This window comes from Rattus norvegicus, chromosome 6 (assembly GCF_036323735.1).
Source record: "Rattus norvegicus strain BN/NHsdMcwi chromosome 6, GRCr8, whole genome shotgun sequence".
In the NCBI taxonomy this organism is placed as follows: Eukaryota; Metazoa; Chordata; class Mammalia; order Rodentia; family Muridae; genus Rattus; species Rattus norvegicus.
Window position 1 is genome coordinate 99635594 of NC_086024.1, and position 12495 is coordinate 99648088.

Here is a 12495-nt window from a genome sequence, read left to right on the forward strand (position 1 = left end):
AAATAAATCCAAGTCTGGCCACAGTTTAGATGACACATGAGAAGAACAAGAAGGAAAACTCCAGATGCCACAGCCCACACAAGACAAAGAAGATGGAGGCCAAACCCTGACTTCAGACAAGACTGCTCTGGAAAGTGGAGGGAGATGAGCAGAGGAGAGTGAAGGGAGGAACGTAATCCACTGAGGACCAGGAAGGAGAAGAGAGGGTGAGGGGATGGAGATGGGATCTAGTAAAAGGGGGGGGGGGTAAAGTTGTGAAAGGAGACAGAATCCGTGTGTGAAGAGGATGGGATGGGGAGATACTGTCTGAAGTCTCACAAAACCATAACGATCCAAAGGAGAGCACTCTGATGAGAGGAATGCTAGGAAGCTGGAAGTCCTCTGTGGCAAAGAGATTTAGACAGAAACGGCAACTCAAAATTGAAGACCTCAACCACAGCTGGGGCATCCAAAGATTTAAAGAACTAATAACTGTCAACACCGATGCACTGTTTCCCTTGCACTTGACACATATTTAACCACCTTTCTAACCATGTAAGCCAGGTCCTGTTGTTACCTGTGAGGCTACAAGGTGCAGGTAAGGCAATGACAAGATAAACAAAAATGAGTTCTTTCACTTTAATTTATCCCCCAAATAAAAGGAATTGCATAGGCAGAAAGGACTGGGAGAAAGGATAGCCTTTCCCTAAATGCAAGTCAGTTGACCACTATTTAGTTACATTTGGCAATCAGAACTGGCTCCCTAGACTGTAAGCTGTTTTGACCATCAGTAAAACTCTGTTAAACAGGCAAGGACTGGTTTTCAAATATTAATAAGTTCTAACTGCAAAGTTGTTGAAAATAATTTAATTAGAATATGAAAATTGATAAGCACTTTTTAAAATACAAATTAGTCCAGCATTTTAGGCCCTGGGGATTAAAAAGAAGATGATAGAGAACGTTTTGTTTGCACATCAACTTGAACTGGGATGCAAGCATGCTCTCATGGGTATTGTTGATACGTTCTGTGCTGTATTTCTGCCTTCAGATACATACAGTGCGTAAATAAACATCTTCAGCTACGTAATTACTTAGCCAATTCCCTTCATGGACATAATCAGAACTGTTTGGAAGAATCAATTATGAACTTGGTTACCTTAGAAGCCAAATCAAATACACTTACTCCACCAGCCTTTTCTGTGGACTACACAGGGGAGCTGGGGGAGGGGTTGGGTGCAGATGTGTATCCTTGAGGAGTTACCCTCATGTTCCAACACTTTCATGGCCCTATATATACAGCATTCTGACTAGAAACTGATCTACTGATCTACTTCGAAGCTCAGATCTCAAACTGCTTACTTCTCAAAGCTCAAAGGACTTTCATCACATTTAACAGTTACATTTCTTTGATTGGACCAGAGCCCCTAAGAAGGACAAAATCATTCTTAGTAAAATTTCTAATTGTTTTTAAACCAACATTCATTTTTATGATATCTTGCCCAATGATTTTTTTAGTTTCTTTCTGTATGAAAACTTAATATATTCCAAAGGTATTGCCTACCCTTCATACAAATGTATCACTACGAATGTGAGGTCTGAGTATCCACATGTAGCCAAATGCTTAGACGATGTCTAACATACTAATTTATTACTATGATAATAAACATAGCATCCTTAACTTGATTAAATATTTCTAGGTCTGGCCTCTTACACCACTAGGAGTGCATGCTGATCAATAGGAAACTGAACATTTCAGAATAATACATTTCTAATCATGCCTCTTGGAATTTAACAACCTGGGGAACTTTGAAGATAATTTGTTTTAGCTTTGAAATTTATTTTCAAATTTTGGGAAACATCAAAGGGCTAGAATTACACATCGGCTGTGGAAATAACTATAAATCTGTGCTCTCTCTTTCAATAAAGTACAGTTATGAACTGACTGTACCTCAAGTCTAATATAAGTTATATAAAAACATCTGTATAAGAAAAATTCTGCTGAAATAGTAAATTCGTAGCCATCTCTCTGAGATTAAACCATTATATACACGGAACTTTTCTGAAAACTTTGTCTTTTACATATATCGCCAAGACACTGAAATTAAATTTTCATTTGATAGTATAAGCTCCCTATTCGTCTAAACCACATCTTATGAATGTCACATTATAATTATTCATGATGCGTGATTAGTGAATATCACATGTTAATATTTACAACTTTATTGCTATCATATTTGTTTAGTCTTAAGGCAATTGTCACCAATTTAAATAACTTAATAATTAAAAGAAGTAAGTACCTTGTTTGACTGGACTTTCTTGTTTGCCTTATCTTTTGTGTATTTCCTTTTATGCACAAACACTATGTAGATTCCCCTCCCCCGCCCCATCATAATTGCGGAGTCTAGGAGAAGAGAGCTAAAAGGAAAGATACTGGCTGATCACTAATTGTGGCGGAAACTACAGTGACCTCTTGTGGTAAATGGTAACCACAGATGCTTGATGACCACACAACCTCTGCCTAGGCTCACTCTGGGGAGTGTGAACCACAGCTCCCTTCAAGAGAGCATTAGGATGAAAGCTAAAGATGGATGTTGACTGAACTTTAAAGCTTCAGAGTGGAAATCCACTCAGTCGTTACCAATTACTGCTACCTTCTGTTAAAAATACAGTGGATTATTATTTAGAAGAATGACTGAAAGAGGGTTAAGTAAATGGATTTCTTATACATTCTACTTCTGGAATCCAGCAAAAAAGATAGACATTAGTGAAGGCAAGAGCAGGCATGGGGGCAGGAACAGGCAGGGGGGCAGGAGCAGGCAGGGGGAGATGGAGCAGGCAGGGGGGCAGGAGCAGGCAGGGGAGCAGGAGAAAGCAGGGGGCAGGGGCAGGCAGGGGGAGCAGGAGCAGGCAGGGGGAGCAGGAGCAGGCAGGGGGCAGGAGCAGGCAGGGGGAGCAGGAGAAAGCAAGGGGCAGGGGCAGGAGCAGGAGCAGGCAGGGGGAGCAGGAGCAGGCAGGGGGAGCAGGAGCAGGCAGGGGGAGCAGGAGCAGGCAGGGGGAGCAGGAGCAGGCAGGGGGAGCAGGAGCAGGCAGGGGGAGCAGGAGCAGGCAGGGGGGCAGGAGCAGGAGCAGGCAGGGGGAGCAGGAGAAAGCAGGGGAAGCAGCCCTTAGCCAGCAGTGCACGCGCTCATTATGTAATGTGGTGCAGGCTCAGAAGTGAGATGATATTGTAGGTTATTTGTCAATATAATTTAGGAAGTGGTCAGTATAATTTCAACCTCTTTGATATTTTAAACATTAAAGTGGTGCATTATAAGACTTGGGTAAACCGAAGCTTCAAAACCAGTATGTGGTTGTATCAATATTTCCTGAATAGTGTCTTAAATGTAACAGAAAGCCATTCAAGAATATATATATATATAATCAATAATTTTATAACATTGCCAACAAAAACCATTTGCCTAACACTGTTCCTTTCAGGTTGGTTCACGATTAAGTTTTTTTCCCATTTTGTTTTGATGCCAAATCACTGTTTCTTCTCCTGGGGGGATTCTGTTAATACCACCTTGTTTCTAAATATCAGATACAGCGTGAAAACAATTTTTGGAATCATCTTACAAGGAAAAGGTGACAGAGTAAAGAAGGTGCCTTGCAGCCTGCTGTCTCTATAGAAATGGACAACTGAAGCTCCTGAGAACCTCTTGAAAGATGAGTCACTCCTAAAGCACTCTCTTCTCTGTTTTCTTCTTTCCTGAGTTCTTCTTCCCCAAAGAGAAAAAATCCCACTTCTAGATTTTCATTAAAGGGGGAACTCCTTAATTTTTAGAAGTACTTTAATATTAGTGGACAGCCTCACATCAAAAGTGTTGATTTGAATTTATAATTTTTCAAAAACAGCATTCTAATTTGCCATCACCCAAACTAGCCACAGCTAGGTGTCCATTAGGGCTTCTGGACGAGCATGCAGGTGAAATATGCTACCCACGAGGAAGGGAACATTGAAAGCTTTAATATAATTTTTTGTCTTTTGAAACTAATATTTCTTGTAAAATCCCTTGGGTATTTAACTCTACATGTAATTTTACATCTCTCCACAACCTAGTTTTTACTGACAAATAGCTTGCATGAATATGGACCGTATAAAGAGGGGGGAGCTCCTGACGATGCCAATATAGACTTGGTCCATAGCTACTCAGGAAAGGCGCCTTCTATAATGGCGCTGTTTAGGTGTCATGGACTTGACCACAATTCTCAAGCCCTCCCTTCTTCATAGCTTATTTTGACCCAAATAGCCAAATATACACTTAAACTTCACTATGGATGCCAATCTGACATTTCAGACCACCATTTCTAAGGCAAAGCAATGATAATTGTTCAAGGAGGTAGATATACCACTTTCTATAACCTGAACATTCTACATTGTACCTGAATATTGAAATGCTACACCACAGCCTATAAATATGTCAATCAAAATCAAAACTCTATTTTTAATGCTTATCTAAACATTCCTGTTGTCTTCATGCTTTGACCTTTACAAATTTTTGCAAAAATAATATGCTCTCTGTGTTTACAAGCTAGGGATTATCATATTCATTCCTTTTATCTGTTTTATCAAGTCTTTAATCTTAAAACTTGAGGGGAGAATTCCTTACTTCTCCTATTTTGAGAGTTGACCAAAATATGTATGTGTCCATCCTATGCAAACGGTGCGCACTGCTCTATTTTACAGACATAGTCACCACTAACAACTTGCAATTCTGGCCTAAAACACTCAACTAAATAAGGAGGAAAAAATGCAGAGAGTAAAACAGCAGCAGAGAGGCCACCATGGCCACGTAGAGCATAGATGGTGGCACTGTACCCCCAGAAACTGCAGGTGAGGACTTGGGAGATTGACTATAAAATCCTGAGCTTTGGAAACTCTGTGCAGATATGACATTCCCCTTGCTCATTTGGTCTGCATTATCAAAAAGTTGTCTGCTAGATTCCTAGCTGCCTGGGCTCTCAAGTCACAAGCTACCCATGGACTTCTCTCTTCTCTCCCTCTCTCTCTCTCTCTCTCTCTCTCTCTCTCTCTCTCTCTCTCTCTCTCTCTCTCTCTCTTTCCCTCCCTCCTTCTCCCATGTCCTTCTCTCTCTCTCTCTCTCTCTCTCTCTCTCTCTCTCTCTCTCTCTCTCTCGTGTGTGCGCCTGTGTCTTTGTGTGTACATGTGTCTCAGTGTCTTTGTGTGTGTGTGTGTGTGTGTGTGATTTTGGTTTTCTCTCCATGTCTCTGTCCATCTATGTGAATTATGCACTTTTTTGCCTCTCCTGTGTCCATCTCTATGTCTGGGTGGATGTCTGTCTGGGTGGGCACCTGTTTGTCTAGCCTTCCATGTCATCTCTGCCTCTTCCTACACTCGTTTATCTGACTCCATGCACGAATCGATCTTTTCAAAAGAAAATGATATTGTGTGAGTATGGGAGCTCATCAATATAAACTGCAGCCTCTGTGTCTTGAGTTCCTAAATCAACAGGGAAGGCTGCCTCCGTGACTTTCTCCAGTAAAACTCTGCCAGCAGTGCATTCCCAATGTTATTAAGTTGGTGAATGATTAAATCTTCAGTGTGACAAACCTGATCTCTCTATGAGAATCCTAGAGGGAATTGTATCTGTTATGTCTTAATTAAACAATCTCTTAGGGTGAATTTTTCAATTTCTCTGCCAAATCAGGTAGAAATGACAATTGGAAGGCCCTCCCACATAAACGGATAGACCAATCACATTCTGCAATTTTCAATTCAGGTACTTGTTGAGGCCTTTAGATGCTGACTACATATAGATATGCATAATTCCCAAATCTCTAACACATTCCCACCAAAATCCCAAGGATGTATATCCAATAATGATTCAAAGTTGGGCATAGACAATGAAAGGTGGGATCCCTAGGTGTCAAAGCAGGTAAATCTCACTCATTCTTGCTGTTAACCAGGGCAAGGAGCGCTACGTTAATGAAACCATCCAACTCCCAGAGCGTAAATAAGATAAAACATTCCTATGCTTGGTGGTAGACATGAAGTGGACATAAGGGGAGGAAACAGGCCTCAGCCACATGATGTACATCTTCATTCCAAGCTGCACTGGACAGAAATGTACTCAGTGACCATCTTATCCCGGGTCCCATCTGAGAAAGTTGTGCCACCAATATTGCTAAAATGATAAACTTCAATCCGGGACTTCTCATTGTCTCCCTTGCCACCTCGGAGAGTGGCAGGGGGCCTATGGGTCTGGTTTTCTAAGGTCTTCCTTGAAAACTCCCCTCAAAAACCAAACTGTGAAGTAGAATAACTCAAGAAGATGAGAAATTTGGAAGAAAATCACCACGGTCCTGTAAGTAGCTGACTCCAGTAACCTTTAAATCCCACCCAGCCATTGATAGTCTTAACAGCAATGCTCCTTGAATTCTAGACCTACATAAGATACTCATAAAAGAAGGCAGTGAGTTAGTACAGAAGTTTCATGCCATCATGAACTTATATTTTAATTTGTATTGTTATAAAACTGAAAGTGCATATGAACCTCACACTAGGGTAGCTAAAAATATTGCAGAGATTAAAATGACTGTGCAGTACTATAAGCTATTTTTTTAATCCAAGTGTGTCATTGGTGCTCTAGACTTACACAGAATCACACACGGACTAACACGGAAGAAAGAGTCACAAGGCTCCAAAGCAAACTCCAAGGTGAACATTAAAGAAAACACCTAAGGTTATTCCAGTTCCAAGGATGCATTTGCTAGCCTAGTTTCAAGAGAGATGCTAATCCAAGAAGTGGTGTTGTCTAAGCTACCACTCTGCCTGCTCGTTTGCCATCATTTGTGTGTGCTCCTCTCACCCACAGCCAAAGATCTTAGCCACGTTTCCATGCAAATGACCCACACTGTGTCTGCTGTGTAAGCCCCCCAAATACACTTAGTTCCCATGAGTGAGGGACAGAACAAGGAATCACAGACCTCACAGAACCTTCCCACTGTTTTTCCACTCAAATCCATGGGCAGAATTATCTTTCTCATGGTTCTCCAAAAAGGGATTCCAAAGAGAAACCCTTAAATAATAGTCCATACACTTTGCTTGTGGAGTTGAAAAATCATGTAAACGAGTTTTTAAAAAACAATTAAAAGATGCATAAACCCAGAAGATCAAATTTTTATACTCTGACCACATATAAATGGATGGTATTTTAAAGGCACTTCAGAGGCAGGACGCCTTAATGTGCAGGAGCAAGGTAGAGTGATATTTTTCAAGTCTTTTTCCCAAGTGCATTGAAAGCACAGAAACTATGGCTTTGTCTCTAGCCTTCTCCTGTTCAAGTGCAGTAGGCAAGATGTAACCTAGAAACCAGCACACAATGAAGAAAGCAAAAAACCACAAAACTTTAAAACTGCCTTCCCATTTTCCAAGCACTGACTCCTAAGAGTTCAATTCCTACTACTCGCCCTAAGGCAGGGTACTTGCAGATGTGCACAGTGGGTCCAAAAGCCATCCTAGTGACTTAAATTTGATGAAGTGGCCACTTTCCCTGCCATTCCCAACTTAAAAGGAAAGCTTCCTCCAAAAACTGGCTCTAAGAATTTGGTCAGCGCTTGCAGCCAGTTTGGAAAGCGATGGGACAAGGAGAGAATCAGCATCAAAAGTGAAATTCAAAGCTATTCTGATGGACCTCCGCTCTACTCACCCCCATTCCTAGCTCCTACTCTAAGGTCTGGACAGGTGGGAGGGGGTACATCTCTCTTAGGAAACAGATGCAGTTGAGGTCCCCCCACCGCCCCTTCCTGGCCCCCACCCACCCTAAGACATCAGGTACCACTGCCTACACCCCCTCCCCCCTTAGGAGAGGGATGGGATGGGCAGGACGGGGGCGCCGTGGGCGGGAGGAAGGTGGGGAATGTTCTGAACTGCAACTCTCCTTACCACTGGAGCGCCTGACGATGTTCTCCAAAAATGTGTTCTGCGGAGCCACCAGCCCTCTCTTGCCCCCCGGCATCCTGGGTCTGGAAAGCAGCGGCCAGGATCCGCGGCGGGGGAGGGGGGGAAGCAGGAAGAAAAGGTGGAAGAAGAAGAGGAAGAGGTAGTGGAGATGGAGCCGAAAGAAAAGGGGGCGCGGCGGCGGCGGCGGGGTCCCCTGAGTGTGTCTCCAGTCCGACCCGGATGAGCAGCTCTGGGAAGGAGGACCAAGCAGTTCATGGTAGTAGCGCTCCCCCGGCCGCCGCTGCCCAGACTGTGGCGGTGCCGCACACGGGGCTGGGGAACTGCAGGCTCCGCCGGGCACAGTGCGCCTGCGCCGCCCCCGCTGTCGCTGTCCCGCCGGTGCTGATGCTGAGGCTGCTGCTGAAGATGCTGCCGAGGAGGCAGGAGCCCGGACGCGGGCTCAGCATTTCTACCTCTGCCCCGCGCCCGGGCTCTGCGAGAGAGCGAGGAGCAACTCGACTTTCCTCTCCCCACCCCTAGTCCAGGCTAAGACCCCATTCCTTAGCTCTCTGCTCCCTCGGTCTCCTAGTCCATCCTTGTCACGCAGCTGCTTCACAGCTGCCCAGGGCAGCCAAACTTCTACCCAGGCTTTGCGAGCGCCCAGTGGCTGCTCCTTTCTCCACGAAGATCCAGACAAGTGCTCGCTGGCTGGTGCGGGCTGTTGTTCGCAGAGGCAGGCACCAGAGAGGGCAATGGCAATCTGGGGAGAGGGGGGTCACATCTCAGCTTCTCCCGCTGCCGTGGTTCCAAACCCCAGCAGCTCTGGCGGACTCTGGCGGACTCGGGTCCTGGGTCCGAGGTGCAAGAGGGCTCCTGCTCTAGCCCAGGCTGTGCGCCGAGTAGGAAGTGAACTGGGTGGCGCTCAGGGACGCGGAGCAGCCACCTGACGCTGCTACCGCCCCCCTCCGGGCTCTGGTGCCTGAAGCCTTGACACGGGAGCTTTCGACGCCCTGAGAAACCCCAGTATCTGGAGCAGAAGCCAGATGGAGTATGAGAGCAGAGCTGCCACCTAGAATGGCCCTGAGCCCCAGGCTGAATTTGGCGCGCGGGGCGGTGGGGAGGAAGGTTGGCTCCTACACAACCTCTGGAAAGCTTCCCCAGGGCTGCCAAGTTCAGGAGTACAGGAAGCCTGATCCCCCTACCCAAACTTGGAAGAAAAAAAGAGTTCACTTGCTGCTAGGAGTCCTAAGAGAGAATCAACAATTCAGACAGGAGCGAGAGCAACCGCCAGCGCTTGCGTGGAAAAGTGATAGATGCTGTGCGAATAAAGCTGCGCAAGGCTGGGGAGAGGCCGCCCTCCTACACATTCACGACCTGGACTGGAGTGGGACTGTTAAAAAGCGGTCCAAAAGCAGGGGGCATCCACACAAAAGGGAAAATTTCACAAGTAAGAAAGGGACCAACCGGAAGACACGAAAAGAAAGGGGGAGCCCAAGGAGCGCGCAGTAGCCCCTTCTTTTACACGGAAGGCGTTGTTTTCATCTCCAGGCTACAGCATCAGCATCCCCTAAGAACTCTGGACGTGCAAATTTGGGGGCCTTACCCCTAAGTGGGGGTGCTAAGACCTCTGAGGATGGAGTTTGACAATCTGTGGGTAATGAGCCCTCTGCCTAAATATGATAGACAAGCCACAAGCTTAAGGCAGAACTAAACTTCCCTTTAGGAGACTCCACCCGGCCCTGTAGAGAACAGAAAAAGTTCTAAAAAAGAGGGGTGGGGGATACATTTTGGTTACCGGGGTCAGGCTATGCTAGGCAATGTAATCTTTGTGGAAATGATCACCTGTTAAGATTGCTAAAACAGAGGGCATGCTAAGAGTGAGAGCAGCAACATTACACGTCGCGCCATCGTACCAAGGGACCTATGACTTTGAAATGCTCCTCTCTTGTTACCATTCCGGGGCCTTAAAAGGGCTCTCTCTAGCTCTCCATCTCTCTGTCTGTCTGTCTCCCTCTCTATCTATCTATCTATCTATCTATCTATCTATCTATCTATCTATCTGTCTGTCTGTCTGTCTCTTGGCAGAGAGTTAAATGTAAAGCCACAACCCAGGTTTTACCCTAGGGTAATTTTTCTCTCCTCCAGAATTTCCACCCAGAGCCAAGACAACAGCATAAATCTAAAAGGTTTAGCAAAAAGTTAGTTAGTTCTGTGGAGATTCCTTCTGGGGGAAAAAAATGTGGAGATTGTGGACTAAGGCTGCTTTGTTCCAGCCTTCCATCTAAAGCAGTTTATCCTCCTACAGAAAGAATGTCTCCGCGCACCGTGGTGCCCTTAGTTAAGTAACAAGGGACTTGAGCACAGACTGAATCTCTGCGTTGAGCTTGCCACAGGCTGTAGTCAGTAATGCATCCAGGAGGTACACCCTCTGGTTTGGGCAACAGGAATGACAAGGACTTGACATCCGGATCCAGCACTGCCACCCCAATTTTAAACACATGCTTCACTCCCCACCTCTGCTGTGCCTTACGTGACCTGCGCTCCAAAGATCCCAGATCATTCAGCTGCTGGCTGGAGCAGTGACTACAGACCAAACGCTTGAAAATACATGCATCTCTATTGCAATTCTCTCCTTGACCTGTAGCATGATGTGCCAACTCTACCAACAGCATTAACAGGGAATATTCCCAGCCTATATGCTCTTTGCACATCCTCAACTGCCCACATCTCGCCTCGGGTATTGATTTGAAGTCTCATCCCCAGTGTTTCCTCTCTAATATAAATATCCCTGCTCCTAATCACTTCTCTGTGGGTGTATTAGCTCACACTTCCCAAACAGGAAACTCTTTTGGACTCCACTAAGACGCAGTCACACACAATCGCTGTAGAATGTCCCCATTTATTTCCATCCGCGGCTTTCGTTAAAGGGGCATGCTCCTCTTCTTCTTTATCCTTAATTTCTGGATAGCAGTACACTGTATGGAACAACTGTGGGAACGAAAACACCTAGCTGGGCATTACAAAATGTCAAAGCCTTTGGTTCCCCTTCCCTTAATCTTCCAGTTGAGACTTTCATTCAGGCAAAGCCTGATGCCTGGAAAGACGAAGTATCCTAATCAAGAGGACACAGTGCTTTAGGGCACTTGAGGTAGAAACTATAATGGGGCCTCCTACCCATAACCAGGGCTCCTCACCAATGCTAACCCGAGTGTGGATTTGTGTGGCAACAGCCAGCAACATCCAGGCATCTTTATTGCTGCCACTCACAGCTACGGGAAAGAGGAACACCTAGGGACAACTTGTAACAGCTCCCAATCAAATCCCAGTGGAAGAAAGCAAAGCAGAAGGGGGCAGTGGTGGCGGTGGGCAGGCGGTGGGCAGGCAGGCAGGCAGGCAGGGAGGTAGCAGCGGGAATGCCTGACCCTAAGGCGTGTGCTGGCAGACTGCAGCAAGACGCCAATATAGCACTTCTGAAGGGTTTTTCAGACAGAGTCCATATGTTGCGATCAGACCACAGGACTGAACAGGTGAGAAAGTCAAGATTTTTTAAATTTATTTATTATATATAAGTGCATTTTTGTGTATATTTGTGTGTGTGTGTGGGTGGGTGTCCGTGTGCTGCAATATCACACAAAGGGTTTCTCTTTGTTTGTTTATTTTCTGGCCAAAATTCCACTTCAAAGCATAACCTCGCGTGCCTTGTCTCCTGTGTCTTGCGGGATGGTCATTAGAAAGGTGTTGTCTGTGAGAACCAAGAGTCCCAGCCCCTTGAGGCTCTGCTGCCTCCAGGGTCAACTGCAGGCGTGTTGCAGTTTAATAGGAAATGATGTGAAAGGAGAGGCTTAGAAATTAATTTATTAGGGAGTGGTGACTTATAGTCGCTCTTGGTCCCCTAAAGAGTTCTTATTATAAAGGAATTCCTTTCTAACGTAGCATATGGAATGGTATCTGTAACTACATTTCAGTTTTCCAGAAGTGATACTGCTTGAGCCCTTGTGTACAAATGGCCTGAACACCGCGCCATACAGGAACGATGCCTTTCTTCGTTTTGGCTCTCTTCTGAGCTAGCCCGTTATGAAAAAACAAATGAGCACCAAAAGACTTATTTAGTAAGATTTTCCTGAGGATAAAAATGTGCTCTAAGTTGATGCTATTAAAACATATGGCATGTGCATCACCTCTTCTCATCATTGATGTGATAAAACGCCCTGACGAAAGTGACTTAAGGGAGAAGGAGTTTGTTTTGCCTCACAGTCCTTCATGAAGGAAAGCCGTAGTATCTAGAGCCTGAAGCGGGCTCATGTGACGTTTACCGCCAAGAAGCAGAGGGTTTGCCTCAGCCCGCTTTCTCTTTGTGTTCAGTCTTGGACCTCAGCCCATGGAACAGTGCTGCCCACATCTTGAAAAGTCTTCCCCACCCCAATTAACCTAATCTAGGTAAGCAGGTAAAAAGTCTATGACTGTGAAAGTAAAGGCACCAGCCTGCTATTTTCTTTGCATCCTCTGGCTTTCATGGACAATGTGCTGCCTTTTCTTCTTCCTTGAAATCGGTGTGGTCATGCCAATAGTGCTGA

At 45.3% G+C, this 12495-nt stretch overlaps 1 protein-coding gene across 1 annotated transcript in view; it reads right to left on the reverse strand.

Moving 5' to 3' along the window:
• Kcnh5 (potassium voltage-gated channel subfamily H member 5) overlaps positions 1–8263 on the reverse strand; it is a 292910-nt gene extending 284647 nt beyond the window's left edge. The window contains 1 exon segment of the mRNA NM_133610.2: positions 7925–8263. Coding sequence (NP_598294.1) covers positions 7925–7997 — 73 coding nt within the window. The 5' untranslated portion in view covers positions 7998–8263.
• Positions 8264–12495: the final 4232 nt, after the last annotated feature.